This window comes from Hippoglossus hippoglossus, chromosome 20, assembly GCF_009819705.1.
Source record: "Hippoglossus hippoglossus isolate fHipHip1 chromosome 20, fHipHip1.pri, whole genome shotgun sequence".
Lineage (NCBI taxonomy): Eukaryota > Metazoa > Chordata > Actinopteri > Pleuronectiformes > Pleuronectidae > Hippoglossus > Hippoglossus hippoglossus.
In genome coordinates this window covers 14,474,386-14,495,407 of record NC_047170.1, presented here as the reverse complement: position 1 = coordinate 14,495,407, position 21,022 = coordinate 14,474,386, and the positions used below count along the sequence as shown (strand labels likewise).

General features: G+C 44.1%; 1 protein-coding gene across 6 annotated transcripts in view; it reads right to left on the bottom strand.

Moving 5' to 3' along the window:
* dlgap1b (discs, large (Drosophila) homolog-associated protein 1b) overlaps window positions 1–21,022 on the bottom strand; it is a 95,179-nt gene that overhangs the window by 19,128 nt on the left and 55,029 nt on the right. For 3 of the 6 annotated variants that reach the window (XM_034572315.1, XM_034572311.1, XM_034572313.1), the window contains exons 4-6: window positions 19,021–19,235; window positions 15,348–15,525; window positions 12,812–13,067 (exon numbers count right to left, since the gene is read on the bottom strand). In XM_034572315.1, coding sequence (XP_034428206.1) covers window positions 12,812–13,067; window positions 15,348–15,525; window positions 19,021–19,235 — 649 coding nt within the window. Of the gene's footprint in view, window positions 1–12,811; window positions 13,068–13,750; window positions 13,802–15,347; window positions 15,526–19,020; window positions 19,236–19,448; window positions 19,629–21,022 lie in introns of those variants that run through there. The other 3 variants (XM_034572312.1, XM_034572316.1, XM_034572314.1) reach the window with 3 other exon arrangements.

Here is a 21,022-nt window from a genome sequence, read left to right as displayed (position 1 = left end):
TTTGAAGCAGAAAATCTAATTCAGCAGGACTAAACAGGCACAAACAAATTAAACTGACGCTACAAAAGCTGTGGAAAAAAAAAAGGGCCGTTAATCACATGTGTGAGTTTTGAACTAAATTAAATCCCCCTGTTTATCCGATGACTAACTCTCTCAAGCGGTAGAAAAGTGATGCTGAGCGTTTTTCCCCTCGTGTCAATGAAAGAGCGACAGAGCAAGTTCCCACTGGCTCGCATTCTCAGACGGCCGTGACAGGATGAAGTAATTACTGAGTGGCTGACACACCAGCATGGCGAGGATTTATCTCCTCCAGGAAGGGAGATAGCCAAATCACAGTTTACCCACATCGAGCTCGCAGCTCGGGCTTGATCCCCGCAGCTGCGTGACACTGGAGCCACATACACAGACACAGTGACACCGTACAGTCAACATGCACGAGTGTGTGTGTACGTGTGTGGGTTCGAGGTTTCGGCTGCCGACCACAAGCAAGAACGCTGTCTTTCTCCTCCCTATTCCACATCTATGCTGTGTGTTACCACATGCCTCGACCCGGCCCTCGTTTCCTGTCAAACACACCTACCAGCAGCATCAAAGCAAGGGGGAATGACAGCATTATGCAGAGGTGTGTGTATGTGTGTGTGGGTGAGTGTGTGTGAGTGTGTGTGTGTGTGTGTGTGAGAGAGAGAGGGAATAGAAGACAGATGACACCAGAGTACTGGTTAATTTACATCCCCACCTTGAATAATAATTCCACCTTGGAGGCTGCCACTTTGATCCGCTGACACACAGGTGTATTTCACATGCACAGGCATACGTTGATAAGACAAGGCTTAAGTGTCCCTGTAATTAACGCCGGGGCAGGAAATGGGAAAGAAAATCTGTGTGTGTGTGTGTGTGTGGGGGGGGGGGAAAGAGAGGCTGAGGAACATGGCAGGAGGGGATTGATGGAGATACATTCCTGCACAACGTTGTCAGTGAACCCTCATGTGATCTCACTGGCTCACGCACATCAAGCAGAGAGTGGATGTCAGTCATGACTCAGGGGAACAGCATCACACACACCGATCGCTCACCTCCTCCTTTTGTCCGTCACACAAACACAGACGCACTGCGAGTGTTGCTAAGAGCGACGGTGAGAAAACGGTAGAAAGTGATCAAAGGATGTGAGGGGGACACGGGGGCCAATCACAGAGGCGAAACACTGTCAGGCTTTGTTCTATAAGTAGGGATGCAGCTCCCTCTAGTGGGGAAAACTAAGATCTATGAATTATGAATTATTTATGAGAATGTGAGACAGTGAAAAATTGGCAATAAATTAGTTTAAAGCAAAAGCATGTTGTATGAAATAACAGCACCTCTGTTTTCATTAATATTATGGTCTGGTGTAATAGTGTTACAACATAAAAATGCTTAGAAATCCTTGTTAGGGTTGTTATTGGTTTAATATTCTGCATATTCACTCAACTGCTCATCACATTTCTATATGGGATTAAATTTCGAATGTAAAAGGCAGCAGTTATATTTAGTGTCATTCTAATAAGAAGATATTAGAGTGGATTTTTATTTCTACTTGACCACATCTTCATTCAGTTTTCCTGAAGTTTAATTTTAGCTGCCTAAATGACATTAGTGTTACTTCAGTAATAATCGTTGTTGCTGTTTGACCTATAACTTTCCTGTCATCACATCTCTATTTGAAGTTACTGTAAATGCCTCAAGCCCCTTGGCGAGTGTTTCATCAGCTTATCTTAAAGGTGATAACATGATAATTACTTCTTCATAGACGTTATGAAAGAACGAGGGGGCTGCTGAAGTCTTAGCACCTGAAGTGAGAGGAAATACGACTGGATGACTGACAGTGATCACTTGGGAATGTAACGTGGCAATACTTGATTTCTTCAGCCCCAAAGAAATCACTCACTTCCTTTGCAGCAAACCAGTTCAAAACGGCTCCAAACCAATAAACTACGACATCATATCATCTTAGAATTAATTGCTCAAAGAAATTCTACGTAAATACTGTTTCTGTGTCAAAATCCTTCACTGACATTCAGAAGAAAAGGAACTAGAAGAACACAGACCTCCACCGAGGCTGATTTATCACCATACTGCTTATATTGTGATCAGGTGAGACCTTAGAAATACATTCAGTGTATATTAATACTCTATATGCCTGATTTATTTCCACAAAGATTCATGTATTATTGTTGAGAAATGTAGGAAAATGTCAGAAGAGGCCTTGTCTCTCCATGTTAAAGACAGGAGTAAATAATCCTGCATCCGCCCGTTTATTCGGATCCACTTTAAAATGAAATGGCTTATTCCTTGGGTCATGTCCCCCCCCCCTCCAGATAACGTCATGAAAATCATTTCTGTAGGTTTTGCATAATCCCGCTGTTAGTCAGACAAACAAATCCGCTTGTCGGAAGTAATTATCCCCCGTTGTTTGGAAGATGATGTTGTGTTTTGACTGTTCACTCGGTTGTTCTTGTTCTCGTCTTACTCTTTGTAATGAGGGCTGATGAGTCAGACGTTTCACCAGAGACATAATAACATACAGCGAATCAGAATGAAAAAAAAGAAAAGGACGTCAAAGCAGGAGGTGAAATCTTACTCAACGTGTTTCCTTTCTCTTGTTTTTTTCATGAGACGCACCAGACTAAATATAGCAAACAGTAACTCTCCTCTTTGAGATGATCCTGCCTGCGGGGAACAGTCATTCCTGGAACATTTTATAGCACAACCGCTTTAAATGCCAATGCCTTTAAAACAGCTGGCTCTTCAGTAACGGTGCCCCTGAGAACAGGTTTTTTTTTACAGGATGAGTTTTTAGCCGCTACTTATGCGTTTGATACGATTTGTGAATGAAACTGAGGGAAACTAATGATCCCACAGGGTAAAGTAGGTGCAGCAGAAATAATGCGATTCCAACGGAGAAACAAAAATGACTTTAGAGTACGAGCACATAAGCTGAATATGAAGTAAGCAATAAAAACGTAAAAAATGCTAAAGTAGAAACCGTTTTACCTCATTTTAGGAAAGTTATTGATTTAAAGTGCGACGGTTATGGGCGTTCATGCCAAACACCATTTAAATATCATTTAAAATACTATATATAATAATTGATTGCATATTAACGTCCTATTAACTTCACAATTGCTTTATTTCTTGCATGATGATTAGGTGTTGGTGACTAAAAGCTTCCTGGATCAGGGTGTTAACTCACGATCAGGACGCCTCTGTCAGTTACATGATACCAACATAAACCCACATGACGGTGGCCTAGTTGGATCCACAAACACGCGTGTGTGTGTGTGTGTGTGTGTGTGTGTGTGTGTGTGTGTGTGTGTGTGTCTGTGGTATGTAGATATCAGCAGGGTCTCGGAACTGGTCTGGAAATAGAGCGCAGAAAGCTGGAAGCCGAGTAGGAACGGAGCATAGCTGACATCGGTGACGTGCACGGGGCCGAGGTGCGTGCATGACTCACTGAAACACAGATGGTCAGTTAGCAACGCGAGGCCGCAGACTGCTCGTCTGTCACACAGCCGGGCGTTTGGGCCCCCCCCCCCCGTCCACCCTATCAGCCTCGAACTGGTGAGTGGCACTGGTGGTCTCTTTTACCCATGAGCCCTCAGGGTGGGTGGGGGGGCTTAGCAACGTACCCCCTGTGCCCTTTGGGTGATCGCTTAAACAAGCACAGAAGTCTGGAGTTGAACTCTGGTTCCCGGGCGACACTACGTCCGACCTGAATTACTGGACCCAGCAGAAGCATGTGTCGCGATGCTGTGCCAGGCGAAGGCGCCGTGTGATGCACCTGTCGCCCCCCCCCACCCCCGACAGAGATATGAGACTGAAATAGAACGGAAGCTGGAAGGTGTTCAGCGTTTCTCAGCCCCTGTGAGCTGAGGGTGAAGGGAGAGAGCATTAATCTCAGTGTTGTTGTGAGCGAACTGGGATTAATGCTTTTGTCAAAGCTGTCATCTCTGATGGACAAGCAGCTCCCACCCAAGGAGAAGCAGCACAGGTCGCTCCTTCCTGCAGCTGTTACACTGTTTAACCAGCACTTCTGGGACTGACCTACAGGCAACTCAGGTTCAAGTCACTTAACTGTGCAATCCCACATACTGCAAATACTGTAAATGTAATATACTCTGCTCACAGTGTATATATTATTTCTATTCTATTTATAATTGTATATTTCCCTGCATTGATATTGCCTATTTACCCATTACTTCCACTGATGTCTATTTTTTCACCTTGTCCTTTTTGCTGCTGCAACCCAGCAAAGGTCCAAACTGTGGGACTAATAAAGGATTATCTTATTTTATCTTTTCCTCTTTTATCTTAACTTTACCTCATCTTAATCTGAACCTGATCTGGCCCAGTGAGGAGGGAGAAGAAGCAGCAGAGGGCGGAGCAAGTTCATTTTATAGCAATTTTAAAGCAGTTCGTTGCCATGTTTGATTCCACAGAGGGAGACATGTTTTAAAAAAATTAACTTTAAATGATCTTATATCATTTAAAAAATATATATATATATCAAACCGTTTAGTTTTAGAAATATCACAAACTGTTAAATTTAAATGTTTATACATCCCGTGTTTTATATGAATCATTATAGTTCTTATTTAATTGCCCCCATCATTATAAATGTAGTCATTATTGAACATAAACTACTTTGTAGAACATTCTTCCATTTTCTAGTGAAGCATGAATAAGCAGAAAGCGATGTCAAGCTAATCCGGATAAAATCACTACTTCCGGTTTAAACTTTCACAACAAAGGTCTTTCTAACCGGATGTCGGTTACTTATATTCCACCATAGACACAATTGTGAGCTTTGTTAAACTATAATAAAACATATTTGTTCAATATGACGTCTTTTATCGTTTTATTTCGACAGCTCGCTTATTGTTGCCCCAGCACTCGCCGATTTTGGCGTTTTATTGCGAAGGCCTCCTCTCCTCACTTCCTGCCTGTGCAGCAGCTTGACCGTCACAAACAACAGGAACATCTGCAGCTCGTACTCACATGCACGGATCCAGATGTCGCACATGTCGAGCAGAGCCATGAACCAACAGTGAAGCATGAGGAACGAGAGTCTGCAGAGCCGAGCCGAGCCGAGCCGAGCCGAGCCGAGCTACACCAGTCCTCCTCTGTCCCGCTGATACTGGATCTAATGTCAGGACGTGGACGCGCCTTGATCCCCCCCCCCTCCACCCCGCCCTGCACTAACATCAGCTGTGGGTGGGACACGGACATGATGAAACTCCTCTGTAATAATAACTTTACCTTGTGAGTTATATTCTGCTGTTGGATAAAGTTTATTAACATATAATCTATGTGGTTAGAAAAAAAAATTTGTAAAAAGAAAAATGACAAACAGAAATAAATTAGATTTGTAAGAGAAAAAGGAAAAACAGAAACAAATATATAAAAAATAAATATTTGCAAGAATAAATACATAAAAAATCCTATTTGTAAGAAAAAGGGGAAAAAACTTTGAAAGGGAAATAAATATTAAAATAAATAAAAATAAACTTGAAAAAAAATATTTTACAGAAATAAATTACAAATACAATTTGTGAAAAGAAAAATACTTTTTATCTATAGATTAAGGTCCAACTATTCAAATCTATTGCATTTAAGTATTTTTAGATTATACTCTGTGTGCCCGGGGCTCTATAAATCTGTCTCAAGTTGAAGTTTACTTTAGGAACTTTCTCTGTGAGCCAATATAAATAAAGGGTTAGGGTATTTAAAACTACAGTATGGACTGATATACTGTGTATTTCGACATTAAATACTCAGGCCTCTCTAATATTTAAACACATGTACACAAACACATCCTGCCAAACAGACAGTGTGCTTCATTAACCAGGCTGAAGACTGCCACCCTGTGGCTCAGCAAAGAGTGGTGTGGTTTGGAATGAGGATTTAAACCAGTGGTGCAAGGATTTACTGCACAGGCTTTTCTTATTGCTATGCTTATATAATATAGTTGATATTTGTCTTATAATAGGGGGATCAATACATAAAAACTAATAACACCTGGGTCTTTTTTACTTAATATTGTAGAACTGAAACCTGCAGAACTGATCACCAGTCAGATTTCATGGTCTTCAGTCAGTTGTGAGCTCATCTCTCTGGCAGCAGCCGAGCAGACGGTCAGATCCACAGTAACTGACAGAGCAAAAGGAACAAAGAAACTCAGCTCAGTGTCACCAGGACCTGAATCTGTCAGACCTGATGTTTCCTCAGGGGCCTTTCACCTGCGCTGCTCCTCAAACCCACCTGGAGAGGAGACCCTCTCCAAACAAATTAGCCAACACACAAATACACAAACACAAAAACACACACAGGGCCCCAAGCAGCATTTTCTTTCGCTTTTATGACATATGAGTCACCCTGACATATGACAAACAAATTTCAGCCTTGCTCCTGGAAGTTCTGCGTGGGCTGGTGGAGGTGTGAGGGGGGGGGGGGGGGGGGGGGTCTGGTCCGATGCTCGGCCTGATCCTGATTCAAACAGACTCCAGCGCTCTGTATTCCTGCCACTTCCGTTTAACACAGTGGGAAACCCAGAGATAGTTATTCTCACGCGCTCTCTCAGAACAGAAGTATTGGAAAAGTGCCAGTGATGGCAGTGATTGTTAATTGGGTCAAGCTGTCTGATAGTTTTTCATCCACCCACTCTCTCAGCTACTGTAAGAGGACGAGGGCAGAGAGGTGCTGCTGTGTTCCACTGAGCCACTGGGGGCAGTGTTGTACAGGCTGTATTTCTGCTGTATAGAGGTGGAATACACAGAAGAAGTGGTTCATTTAAAAACACCATGATGTGAATGTGACTTCCAGACTAAAGACAAACTGAGTTTTGATATCCATCATATCCACCTGTGTTACATTTCTGTTTTTAAATCTGCTGATGTCAATATGCTCAGTTTTTCTGGTGTAATCAGAATAAAATATACAACTAGAATGTCACTCAGTAGAGCACATACCTCCGCCAAAGCCCAACAGTCCCTTAAATTCAGTCAAGCCACGCTAAATGTCCGAAAACCTCCTCGGCAGAGAGACAACAGAACATCTACATGAGAACCAAGCCACATTTCAGGCACTTGCACGGTTCTCAATATCTCTGGGCTCCACCAGCTCATTCTCTCTTTTCATCCAATCACAACCTGACACGCTCGCTTTGAGCCAATCACCTGTGAGCTGTCGTCGTTCTCTGCCGTCATTCAGCTGTCATGCCCAATCAGAAAGCCCGTCATCATCAGACCTCTCAACTTCGTGTTCCATTTTCATCCTCACCACCGGTGTCAAAGCTCTGCGGGGGGGCAGTCTCTCTCATATCCGAAACACCTCATTCATAAAATCGCTTCCTTGGAGTTCTACTTCCTGCTGGGGTCTAAGCAGCAAAGTCTATTCCTCTTGTTCACAATAAATTAAATTATATTCTAATTTACTCATTCTCATTTATCTAGAAGTCTCTTCTGATTTAAAACACTTTAAGTGAATCTTAAGTGGAAATGAAATATGACGACTTCTGGCAGCATCTTTATAAACTTCACCTCCTCACTCTTTCCTTCCAAATGTTTCCTGACACCTGTACTTATGTTTCTGATGATGATGATTATTATATTGTATAATCTGTGTTTTACTGGCTCTCAGATAATCCCTGTTGTAAAGCTTATACCTGAACAAATGCACAAATCATTTTCCTATTGTTATTAATAGAATCTCAGATATTTAACCCCTATACGCCTTTATTTGCAAACAGAGATCTTATCAAACTGTTGGATTGTGCTCTTCTTTCATATCTCATTTCCCCAAAATGACCTTTAAGACCTCTACAGCATAAATCTGTATTATACAGTACGAGCAGATGGAGAACGGCGCCCACAGCGGCGTCAGAAAACGAAATGAAGCGGCGGTTCCCCACAGTGTCTGATGTGACCATCAGCAAAATGAGCCACGAGCATCCCTCAAACGTTTACTTAAGGAATGCTTTATTGAGCGCAGTGTCTCTGTTCGGGGCTAAATTAGACGTTGTCTTGTAGCCGGTTAGAAAGAGCTGCAGGAGGAGAGACACTTTTTTAAATTTTCTCTCCAGCCAATCCCTCTGCACCTCTGAAAAACAGATGCTGGGAAAATGAGGCTGGATAATTGACATCAAGTCAGTGAGGCAGAAAGTGTGGCACATTTCCTCAACATAAGATCTGTGTGTGTGTGTGTGTGTGTGTGTGTGTGTGTGTGTGTGTGTGTGTGTGTGTAAACTCTAATTGAAGGTCTCTTCGTGACACAACAGGCTGGAATCACCTTGGGAGAAGGCTGCTGTCGTGTCTACGACGAAGCAGAAGGAAGAGGTGATGAATATGTTAACTGGAGAAGACGTGGGGTGGAGGAGCAGGAGCTTAGAGGCAGTGAAATCCGCACATTAAAAGATTGCTATGGATTTTGCCCGAGATTTAGAAAGAGGATCTGCTCCAGATTTTGTTAAACCGATCCAAAGGAGCTGATGTCTCGGTCAACACGCCTATCCAAGGCAGCAGTTCTGTGTGTGTGTGTGTGTGTGTGTGTGTGTGTGTGTGTGTGTGTGTGTGTGTGTGTGTGTGTGTGTGTGTGCGACCGCAGCCACTTGGCGTTCAAAGAGACGAGATCAAAGTGCGGCCCCTTACTCCTGCCTCCTTCCTCAGGATTAAAAAGATCATCAATAATAATGGGCTAGAGCAGAGCAGTGGGCGAACTGAAGGGGGAAGCTGACAGGTCGCTCCTCTGTTTCTGTGTGTGTGTGTGTGTGTGTGTGTGTGTGTGTGTGCATGTGTGTGATGTTTTGCCGAGGGGAGAAGTCGGAGCAGAACCATAAGTGTGGGACTGTTTTCCTCCAGCTGGGACCTGAACCATTCTTCAGAAACATCATGAAATATTCACCTCAACCATGTCTTCACTTCTCATGTCCCCGTCGATTTCCGAAAAAATGTACAGTATGTATGTGTGTGTGTGTGTGTGTGTGTGTGTGTGTGTGTGTGTGTGTGTGTGTGTGTGTGTGTGTGTGTGTGTGTGTGTGTGTGTGTGTGTGTGTGTGTGCTTCTGTGTTTCTGACTGTTTGCTGGCAGGTAGTTACCACGAGAGAATCTTCTTATATAATGTATATGAGATTACATAACACATATTGTTCAGGCCTGTTCATTTGCAGCTATTATTTCCCCCGTGGGTATTGTGCGTCCGCAGTGAGCACTGCAGAGCGAGCGGCGTACGGGGATGTTACTGCACATCTCCATTATGGGAACGCGTTACAAGACGTCTGCATCACGTCGGACGGGAGGTAGCGATGGGAGTCGCTCCCGTGTTTATGACCTGATAAGGTTTCGCATCGTTGAGCAACTCGTGATGGTCGCCCGCCTGTCACATCGTCCTTTTCTCTATCGCTGCACATTCTACTTTTCATACTGACGTCAACAAACACTAACAATAGGTAGAGAGAGAACAATACGACTGTGAAATGTAAATCAAAAGCGATTTTCTAATTAAATGGGTAATGGTAGTGAAAATGAATGTTGCAGGGTTTGACTTTCAGAACATACTGTGCATCGTTAATACAGCCCTGTACCTATTATATGAGCTACGGCTTCAATTAACGCTCATTTTCATTATCCAATAATCTGCAGAGTCTGAGGTGGCGTCTTCACATCATCACCAAAACTCAAAAATGTTTTATGTGAAACGATGAAACTGAAACAGACAACCAACACTGAAAATCCTCATAGTGGATGTGAGGTGATTTTTCTCTTAAAATCGACTGAAATAGTTGCAGATAAAATTTGTGTTGTTTGAAAAATTGACTATTTCAAGTTATTGTTGTTGTTTTTCTTTTCGGGCATTTGACTGACATTTAGCGCTAAATGAAAAATATAAAATCTTTTAGTCAAATAAAGCTCAAATGCAGTTTTTATTATTTCAATATGTATAAATAAGGACGGCCATTTTGCATATGCACTTGTTTATGTGTGTGGATGCAAATGAGACATTTAGAATATGCAACAGAAACCCTATGTCATAATATTTGTTTATTATATTTATCATTTGCATTTGTTTGTAAGCGCAGAACCACTTGTGTATCTATGATGAGAGTAGTATTCAGAAGTAGTATTCAAAAGTAGTATTCAGATCTTCTATCAAAGGCAAATAAAACATGCAGATTAATTACAAATAAAAGTCCTGCAACCAAAATATTTATTAAGAGTAAATAAGTATTATCAGCAAGATGCATATAAATACTTATACAAAGAAAGACAATATTGTGACGATTACATTACTATATTATTATTATTATTCCAATAATTGTATGTAAAATCATAATCAGCAGTTGGAGTTTATAGCACCAACTCCAGCTGTTAATTACATATATAGGAGAATATTTCCCTCTGGAGATATTAATTAAGGGTTAGTGGTGTTAATTAAAGGGTCCTCGACTGCCTGCAGACCCTGTATCTCACACACTGTGAGAACAGTGTGTGAGGGTGAGAACACACAGTGCACTGGATAAAAAGGTGGAGGGGTAAACGGTCAGAATAAAGTCGGACTGAGATCTTTTTCCTCCTCTCCCTCCAGTCTCTCTTTCTTCCTCCCCTCTTCAATCACGCTCTTCCCCCAGGAGGAGAAAAAGGAGAGGGAGCTAATTAATTACAGAGACTGACGACTCAGTGGTGAACATCTAAGGAGGTGATGAATTGTGCGGCGGCGTAACTATGACAGTAATCTGAATCAATCCCCTACCTTCACGACCAACCGCAGCGCAACCGCCTCACAACGCACCACGCTGACCCGCTCGCCCTGTCGTGTTCGTTTGAGCCGGATCCACCATATAATAAGGTCAGCAGCAAATGAGGGTCAAAGGTCAGAGGAGGAAGACGACAGCCAATCACAGCGAGGTATGAAGGCCGACCGGGAGACGGGTCACAGCGGCATAATGTCACACAGAGCAGACTGATCCCTCTTCTCTCAACGTCCATTCATCACACAACAAACTCAGGGGCCCAAAAAACGGATGTTCGTTAATTCTGTAACAGCTGTGAGGCCCCAGCTCCAGATGTGTGCGACACACACACGCACGCGCACGCACACGCACGCACACACTCACACTCACACACACACACACACACACTTGAGTAGTAAAGGTGTTTACATTCATAGCAAATGATCACAGATGAAGGAAGTTGCACCTACAAGTGTGGGAGAGTAGTGGTGGGAAATAAAACTATAATAATTATGATTGACAATAATATATAACTGCAAGATAATATTCATCACTAGCAATATTAATAAAGTTCAACATATCAAAGAGTCTTGATCGCCACCTGCTGGCTGGCGGCAGCAAAGGTCATAAAACCTGCCTCATCCATGTTAACGCATGGGACATGGACCAAACTAAAAAGTCAAAGTAATCAAAGTATACCCAGTTTGGCTTCATCTCTGAATTTCTGAAGTGAAGATGCATCCTTAATCTATATATACAGTATATATAGGAGGAATAGATTTGTCAAACTTGAAATAAATGAATTTGACATTTATCGTGATAATTACTGACATATATCAATATCTGTATTTTGTGCTGTATCACCCAGCCCCATGTGAGAGACACAAGACAGATGGGAGCAGGAGAAAGAAAGTACCTGCACCATGTGTAGCAGCAGCACTACACAGCAGCAGTGGAGCTGGAAAACCAGAGTTAAGTCCCTACACCGCTTCATCTGATAGATGGTTTTCATTATCTCTTCCTTCCTCAGGGGAAGAGGCTCCGACCGCCCTTTCTCTTGATCTTATCAGTCTCCTGTTATAGATCAGTAACTACCACCGCACAATAGAACAATCAACTCAATTCTCCATTCCCCTTAATTGTATTGTTCGCTTGAACTGTCAATAAGATGTTTGATCGTAAAACGATTCGGGTGCAACTTCATATTTTGATTCCTTTCACTAACTGGATAACTGGAGACGGATGTTATAGTCGTGAAGAAGAAGAGAGAGAGTTGAAGCAAATTTTAAACAGCATTATATAAATGTTTGCTCTGAGTCAATTCAACGCCCTTTGAATTGATTGAACTAGTTTTGCCATCCTCTCAATTTGCAGTAAATGTCTTTAATTAGCCGCCTGTAGCCTTGTCAGCTAGGTTTGGGCAAACGCTGTCGTTTAATTGGCATAATTAAAAAGGAATGGAGGAGAAAGCCATTGTGCGTCAGGCGACGATGACTCAACGTGCACGGTGTAAAGGAATGACGTCTGGATCTGCATCGGGGAACGCAGAGGCACCCAGCCCTGGATGCCAGCACCACTCAGCATCAATACTGCATGCAGTGATGCTGGAAAGCCAAGCGCTCCAGACCATGAGGCACACAAGTGGGCTAAAATAAGACCCACTGAGCTTTACAGCCCGAATAAGCTTATGTGGGAAAATAAAAAAAAACACAGTTCTGCATTCATCATATTGTATCTGAGAGGAAAACTGGGTCAGATGGATAAAAAAGCCGAGGGTTTGGGTCCGAGTTTGCAAAGTGGAACAACTCAGAGGGCAGCTTAACAAGGTAAATCAAATAAAAATGAGAAAATTTGATTTGTTGGCATTGTCCAATCTTTATGTATAGGGATAAATCTCCCTCTGCAGTAACTGCAGCTCTAATTTATTTATCTTTCTCTGCTGACACTATACACATGCTGCATAAATTAAACACACAGCACACATATTAATTCATAATGCGCTGTGGATTATGCATGTTCACATGTTCACGAGCACAAGTGCATGTTCCCACCGACCTGTGCTGCTCTGGATGGTCCTGACCGTGGTGGTCGTGCGCGGGGGCGAGTGGCTCCTCCTGTGGCCCGCCGCGACGGCGGCCTCCTCCTCCTCCTGCGAGCAGCCCTTCTCTATGGCACGCACGTAGCTGTGGCTCCGCATGCGGAAGCAGCCGGCCATGGGCAGGTCCAGGGCATCCACCGCCTGCGACTCCATCTCGCTGAACACCGACTCACACACCGCCTCGATCTGCCCGTTCACCTCCACCTCGCTCACCTGCAGAGGAGGGGGGAGGAGGGCACACGCGGACATACGGCAAGTGCACGCACACACCCAGATGAAAAGTAAAAACACCACACACACACACACACACACACACACACACACACACACACACACACACACACACACACACACACACACACACACACACACACACACACACACACACACACACACACACACACACACAGGAGGATATGTGACCATGCACGGGGAGAAACAAAAGTGAAAAATAAAAATGCACAGGTGCAACATGGGAATTGCCTATTGACTAGAAGCTTCTCTTGGTGCTGCTCACTGTTACACAGCTATTCCCCAGTTTAAAGCTTCGCTAGGCAGGAGTTTTATGTAAAAACTCACTAAAATCACAGAAATAGAAAACAGTTATAATAGATTCAACAACTACACGGCAGCTTGGTGCACGTTGCTTCAGATTGCTCCGACTTTTACTTCCACGCCATCTTGTGAAGCTTTAAGCCACGTGGGGGAATTTTGCACACAATTAACAGAGAAGTATATCGAAGAAAAAGCAATGCAGAGGGGGAGGAACCACTGTGGGATAAAAACTTCAAAAGGGCAGAGTGAAAAACTACAAGTGTTTTTATTAAAAGGTAAGAAGAAGAAAGTGTCAAAACTAGGACTACTGGGATTTGAGACGAGACTCGAGGAAATCTCACTACGTCATCGGCGAGTGCAGCTTGTGTTTCATAACAGGGTCGAAACAGGGTCTAAAGGAAGAGAATAAGAAAACTTAGAAAATTCTTGGGGGGGGGGTAAACTTGTGAGATGGATGTGTGGAGATTAGGATGCGTGAGGGCAGATAAACCTGAAGCTCCATTCCATTCCTTGAAGCCTCTGATCCAATTACATCAAAGTTTGCAAAATGTCTGCACGGGAAGCAAAACAGAGGAATGGGATGTAGCCACGGAGCAGAGCTGAGAGTGCGGGTGTTTGTCAGTGAAGTAAACTGTCAAACCAGAGACTGTACGTAAAGATGGACGACATGACAGCTCCCCAAAAGTAAAGCCGATCCATGTTGATCGCCCCCTGTTGGCTGGCTACAGTGCTCCATGTTAGTGGATGGGACAAGGACCAAACTCAAACTTCAAAGTTCACATTAAATACATTTTCCTCACACACTGATTCGTTTAGATGTACATTTTTCTGGTCAGTTTGGTTTGGATACATTTTTTGGTGCTATAAGAACAGGGTGAAACGTTCATGATTGACAGCTGAGACTGCGGCAGATTCCAGCTCTAGAGGACGTCAAAATGGCGGCACCCGTATCCAGGATATTCTAGAGATGTGTCGTCCATCTTTATATTCAGTCTGTGGGTCAAACAAGTGTGAGTTTACGCTGAAGAGCTTGGAGTCAGAAAGGATTGTGGACCTCGGATTTTGAGCCTCTGTACTTTCAACATGAGAGTGAGTGAGTGAGACAGAGACCCCAGCAGCACCTTCTTGTTCAGAGGCGTCTCTGTAGACGCCAGGTCCAGCGTGTCACCGTCCTCTGGGCCTGCTGCGCACACCGGGGCTCGAAGGGACGTCTCAAGGGGGCGATCGTTCAGTCCACGAGACAAAATGTTGCCCCTGGGCTTTGGAGAGGGGGCTCGCGGAAAACAAAGGTAAAGCTAAGCTCACCTGTCACTCCGCAGAATGTAGAGTGTGAAGCCGTGTTCAAAAACCAAAATGACCGATATTCTGTTGAAGACGTGACAATCACACAGTGTTGACTGTTTCCTGGCAAACACTCATCACCAGAGAAGCTAGTTCAGTTCTTTAAAAGAAAACTTTTTTATTTAACTTAATTTTAAATGTAATCCTAACATGTTCTTTTTATTTATTTTATATTTTTGTTATCATTATATTATTATTTGGTGTTGATCCATATTTCAGTTATTCATGAAACTCACATGGCTGCATCTTAATGCTTGTTTTTCATCTCTCACACAGCAGACGTCAGATTGAAGAATCGTAAGCTGGTGGTTCTGCTTCCTGACGTATGGCGAGGCAGAAGGAGAACATTAGGGTGAAGGAGGGGACCTGCGATCACACGAGCTCCAGATGACAGCGAGCAGACGAACACGCTAATTGGGGAGATTGGGGGTTTTCGTCGTTCTTCGCCGGGTGGTGACCTGATAATCCTGTTAATTCAAGGCCTGAGGACGACTACGGACGAGATTTCCTCCACCCCCCCTGCATGACCTCGTTGGACATAACAGCAGAGGTACGAGGGCCAAGGCAGAGAGGCTCGGGCCCCTGGGTGCCACTAACCTGGCTGATGGTGCTCATGGCTCTCATGTAGCTCTCGTTTCGCGAGCGGAATTTAGGCGAGGCCAGCAGCCCTGCTGGGTCCAAGCTGTCCAGACTCCTATTGATGGAAACCTCACTCACCGCCCGCAGATAGCTGTGACTCCGGATCTGCAGCTTGGGCGAGTGCTCCGTGGAAATCCTGCACGGAAAAAAAACAGAGAGAGAGAGAGAGAGAGAGAGAGAGAGAGAGAGAGAGAGAGAGAGAGAGAGAGAGAGAAAATATATATATATGAGCTTGGCTGAACGGCGAGAAACAAATCGAGAGGGAGACAAAGGAGCGGGGGAGTGAAAGAGGGAGAGATTAAGTGATAAAAAGAGGGTGAGAGAAGGAATTTGCAGAGTACTTGGCAGCGTGTGCGAACCCAGAGATATGGATCAATCCACAATTGCTTCAGGAGACACCGTTATCTAATCAACAAGCACAGGACTACTGAGAAACACTGGCAGTAGCTCAGGGAGTCTGCCCTTGAAGCACCTTGTACTTTGTGAGGCAGCGTACAGTGAGAACACACAGATGGAATTTCTTTCGACGTACAAATCGACAAAACACACACACACACACACACACACACACACACACACACACACATAATTGCTCGCGTCTCCGAGGAAGATGAATAGGTGTCTCATTAGCTCTCACCTGCCTCCAATCAGATCTCTCAGCATGCTTCACGCCGACGTGCATGTGTGTGGTTGTGCGAAGTGTGTGTGTGTGTGTGTTTGGGTGATGCAGCAGTTTGGTGCGAGCTAAACAATCCATTAATCAGGGGGAATAAAAGCTAAAAAAGCTGACTCATGCTCCTCTTGACAAACACTGTGACCTACTAAACCGACTCAGAGGGAACAAAGTGCAGCGAGAGAGAGAGACGAATGCGACGCAGATTCGAAAATCTATCGTCAAATCAAAGTATAATACAACGTGTATTTCACACCCTGGCTCTCACCTTCTCATATGACATTTCATCCACACACACACACAAAAACACACACACTGTATACAGACACAGACACAGACACAGACACACAAGTCTGACTCTGCTGCCTCCAGGTCAGGTCTGCTTTAATTATGCATTTCCTCCTAAAAATAGAGCGTCGTTTCCACAGCCAAGCAAACGGGATTATTCTTTTTCTTGGGTGGAAGAAAGGAGAGCGAGGACAGTGGAGACAAACAGGGGGGAATCGAACGACAGATGAGCTAATAGCAATTTAATCATAGTGTAGTGAGAAAAAAAACCCCATCTCATTTATTTATTTCACAATATGTCACCGTGTAAACCAGATATGATTGCTCCACATCAACTGACAAAATGGAGAAAACCTACACAGACACGAGGAGAACATGCACAGTGTGCTGTGAGGCGATGGTGCTGACCACTGTACCACTGCGCCGCTAAGTAATGGTTATTAATACGGTTTGGTTGTGGCTTTTGGAAAGATTTTGATTCATTTTAATCGAAAACAATGCTGAATACTGAGAAGCGGTAAATTACCAACCTCCCACGTTAAAGTCTCACATTTTGGGACTTTATGGCTCAATAATAAGGTCACATTACTTCCTCCTTTGTTCCTGACTGTGAATAGTTTAAGTTCCTGTGGTTATCAAGACAACTGAGTGTAAAAAAAACTAATTCTCATGTCAAAGACAAATGAAGACTTGGTTTGACGACGTCGTGGAGCAGAGAGGGATCATGGGAGTTGTTGTCTTCACCACGACTGCTGATGAAATCTACCTCACGCTCAAATCGTGTTCACGGATTACAAAGGTATTGAAGTTTTATTCATGATGTGCAACAAACGTTAATTAATAAGCATGATAAATTAGGAGCGACCAATTAAAACAGTGGAAGGAAAAATCAGCTGACTGGCTAAACAGTGGGTTTTTCCTAGGAAGCTTTTTAGGAAGTTGAATCAGGAGATGGACAAAGGATATGTCTATAAAGACATTTTTTTATCAATGAAGATTTGTTACATACATCTTTAAATATCAAATAAATAAGATGGAAATTGACAATGAAATAACTGGGGCTTGGTACAGAATTGTTTTTAAATAGAAAATACATCTTTTCAACATCCAATCTATTGATAACCTTTCACACTATTCTATTGATAGTTTTTACAACTCCTGTTTTCTTTTTTCGGTCTTGATGCGCGTTTCATGTTTTTTTATGTCTCTTCTCGATTCTCCCCACACAGCACATCCCAATTTCTTTTTTTCTGGGGCACCACACTCGCTTGATGACTGAGATGAAAAGGTTTCATCTGTGAAGCCAAAAAAAGAAATCACAACATATATCCTGAGCCTCGGAGATTTGTGTGAATCCTCCGCATCAGCCACTGGGAGTCTGTGACGGAAGAATAAAGTCAAAGAAGTATCTACCTACAGCATCGTCTCTATCCACTTCGGCTCTTGATTTCCCTGCGGGGCTGATTATAGGCAGCACCGGTGATTTCTATTGTGGCAGCGTGAATGGCAGAGTCGGGCTGTAATCAGTGCCACCTATGGGGGGAGGTCAGCCTGTCCCAGGGTGTCCATCCGTGGAACAAGTGACATTAATGAACACATGCTCCTCTGTCAGTCAGGAATAAAGGCTGTGTGAAGCCCTCTGCTGATTCCCGCTGCAGAATCTAGATTCATCTTTTTCTTATCTCTCCTCTTCCCATTCTTCTTCATCTTCAAACGCACTTTATCTTAATGATTCCTTAACCTCTTCTTCTCCGTCTGCTCTGTCTAATATCCTCTTTAACCCTCCCCTCTTTCTTCCATCTGTCGCTTTCTTCTTCTCCAAATAAATGTCCTGAGCGCGAAGACCATGGGCGGAGAGGCAGAAAGACGAGGAGATGTGAACCTATTAATGAGGATGTCTGTCCTCGGTGAGATATCAAAAATGACACGATACAATCTAGGCCAGGAATAAACTAATTTGTGGAAATTTGCTGTCGGTGAGTGAGGGAGCGTAATTTTTTCCTTCGGAGCTTGTTTGTCTGCCAGGAATAATCCCCACTGTTTAAATAGGAGCTTTATCTGTGCACTATGCGTCTTAAACAGGAGGAAGGAGGTTACGCTCGTCTGAGCGTAGAAAAACAACCGCACAGCTTCTCAGGAGCGACTCTTCACGAGGAAGGAAAGATCAGAGAGTGGGCTCCGGAACATATGGAACAACAACGCTGATTCTTTAATCATGGTGGAGTGTAACACAGACTTGTTCCCACAGTGTAAAAACAAGATGTCAGCTGCCTCGTCCTCTATCTCCAGTGTGCAGCACTGCGGTTGGGTTATATGATGGCGTACCTGGGGCCAAATTCAAGTCATTAGTGGGCCCCGGGCAGCAGCACTTGCCCTTACCGTACACGGGGGTGTGTGTGCATGTTTGTGCGACTAGTAGCCACATCCGCTAATCGATCACAGCCCGGCTCCCTGCAGCACAAGACTTCTGCCCCCTGTCTTTCACCGTTTCATGGCTGCATGAGGGTAAAGTCTAAGTGAATGTTTGTACCAAATTTGGAAACCTTGCCCTCAAGAATGTGATGAACAGACAACCCGAAAAGATAACACCTCCTGCCACTTTAGGTGCAGAGATATAAAAAAAGTAAATATAATAATATAGAAACTACTTCATCCTCAGCACACACTCACTTGAGCGTGGTCATCTCCGTGAGAGACGGCTGCGTGGCCTTCAGGTAACTCGCCCGCCGCGCCTGGACCTTGGGCGAGGGCTTGGGGCTGCAGTCCGAGTCGCCGCTGTCTTCCTCCGCCATGGCTTTGATGTAGCTGCCGCTGCGCATCCGCCGGCACGGGATCTCGTCTTCCTTCGCCAGCGGAGAGAAGCTGCTCCAGTCATCCTGAGGCACCTGTGGAGATGAAGTGAGATAAGGTAAGAGGGGAGCGAACACAGGTCGTCCTACAGGTCATAAAGATAAACCCGGCAAATAAAAAAAAGACACAGGGAGGCTGCAGTATTTTCCTGCCCTGTTCTGATATAACACCGGTATCACACAGTGCACGATATGCCTTTAAAAGAAAAAATGGCACTAGTATCAATGCACAGTCGGCCTTGATCATACCATGAGCCTGCGAGTGCCTGAGGCCTTCTTTTGTCTGTCCTGTGATGCATGCGGCATATCAAATGCAAGGAATTAATTATTTCTGACAAAACGTTGCAGTGGCCCGGCCTCCGTCTGCTTTCCTGACTCTCCAGACACACTAATGAAGGTAAAAAATAAAAAAAGGATGCAAAACTATCTCCCGTCCCCAATCTAAACGAGAGAGAGACATGGAGAGAGTCGGGGGGTGGGGGGGAACAAAGGGAGGTTTGTTCGGCCGAAACCGCTGCAGTCCCCGACGTGAGTGGCTGTTAGGGCACCAGCTCTGAAGCGAAAAGAAATGAGATACAGAGCGAGAAGAAAGTGCAGGAGAATCATTCAACAGAGCAGCGTGTAGCTAGGAAACCAAGCTGACCTTGATGTCAGGGGCAACCACACAGTGTGTTAACATCTCGGGAAAGATTGGGTCGGCGATGACGTCAAAAGAATTGAATTACTGCGACTGAGGAAGAAAAAAAAGCCATACAAAAAAAGAAAAACTAAATGAAGTCATGCTTTTTAATCCTATTACCTTCGCAGTGGAGGAGAGAATATCTCAGATGTTCTAACCTGTGAATGTTGCCTAAATGCATGAGATTAAATTAGGTGTGTGTGTGTGTGAGCGCTGGATTACAGGAGCCCCATCCAAGTAGGGGAAGCAAATAACGTGTCGGGTCTTTGTTGCAAGGCTTCAGAATTTAACTTACTTGTCAGGCTTCTCTCCTTGAAAGCCTGTTTTTCCATCTGTCTCTCTAGAATAGAAGCAATGGCTCTTTTGGAGTGGGAGAAATGTTGCGACGGCAACATCCTTCCTTGATGTGCTCGCTCCGCTCTCAGGGCCTGTTAAAATGCACGGCCACGCAGAACTTCCTCTGTCTTTTATGCTCCCTCACTCTCGCTTTATGACTTTTACTTCCCCCCCATTCACACCGTCCGCTTTTGCCTTTATTTGCTCTCTTTGGTCCTTTTCCTGCAGCGCACACACACACACACAGACACAGACACACACACACACACAGACACACACACACACACACACACACACACACACACACACACACACACACACACACACACACACACACACACACACACTCTCCTTCTACTCTCTCCATGCCTCCCCTCAGGCTTATATTTTGAGCTCGTCCTGATGAGAGGACCTGTATGCAATCTGAAACACGTTTATCTTCTCCAACACAGAACAAGAGAAGCAGGATTATGTGGGCTGATGTGAGTGAGTGTGTGTCCTTGTGCGTCTCTGAGTACGTGTGACAACTGAGTTTGGGGACTGGTGCATTTTGTTTTTCCTTTCGTGATGTGCTCGCTCTCTCTCGCTCTGATCTCATAGTTGTGCTGTATGTAAGTCTTGTGCTCTGAGAGCTGATAAGATGGGTGTTTCTGATTCAGCCGTTCTGGGCCTGTATACTGTAAAGACAACATAAATGCTGGTTTGCGGTGATGCTACATGAACCTGACCGGTCAGAAAATAGATATAAAATCAGCTTCCTGTTTGAATGCTAAACACAGTATCCTGTGACTTCTGCAGCACAGGAGGC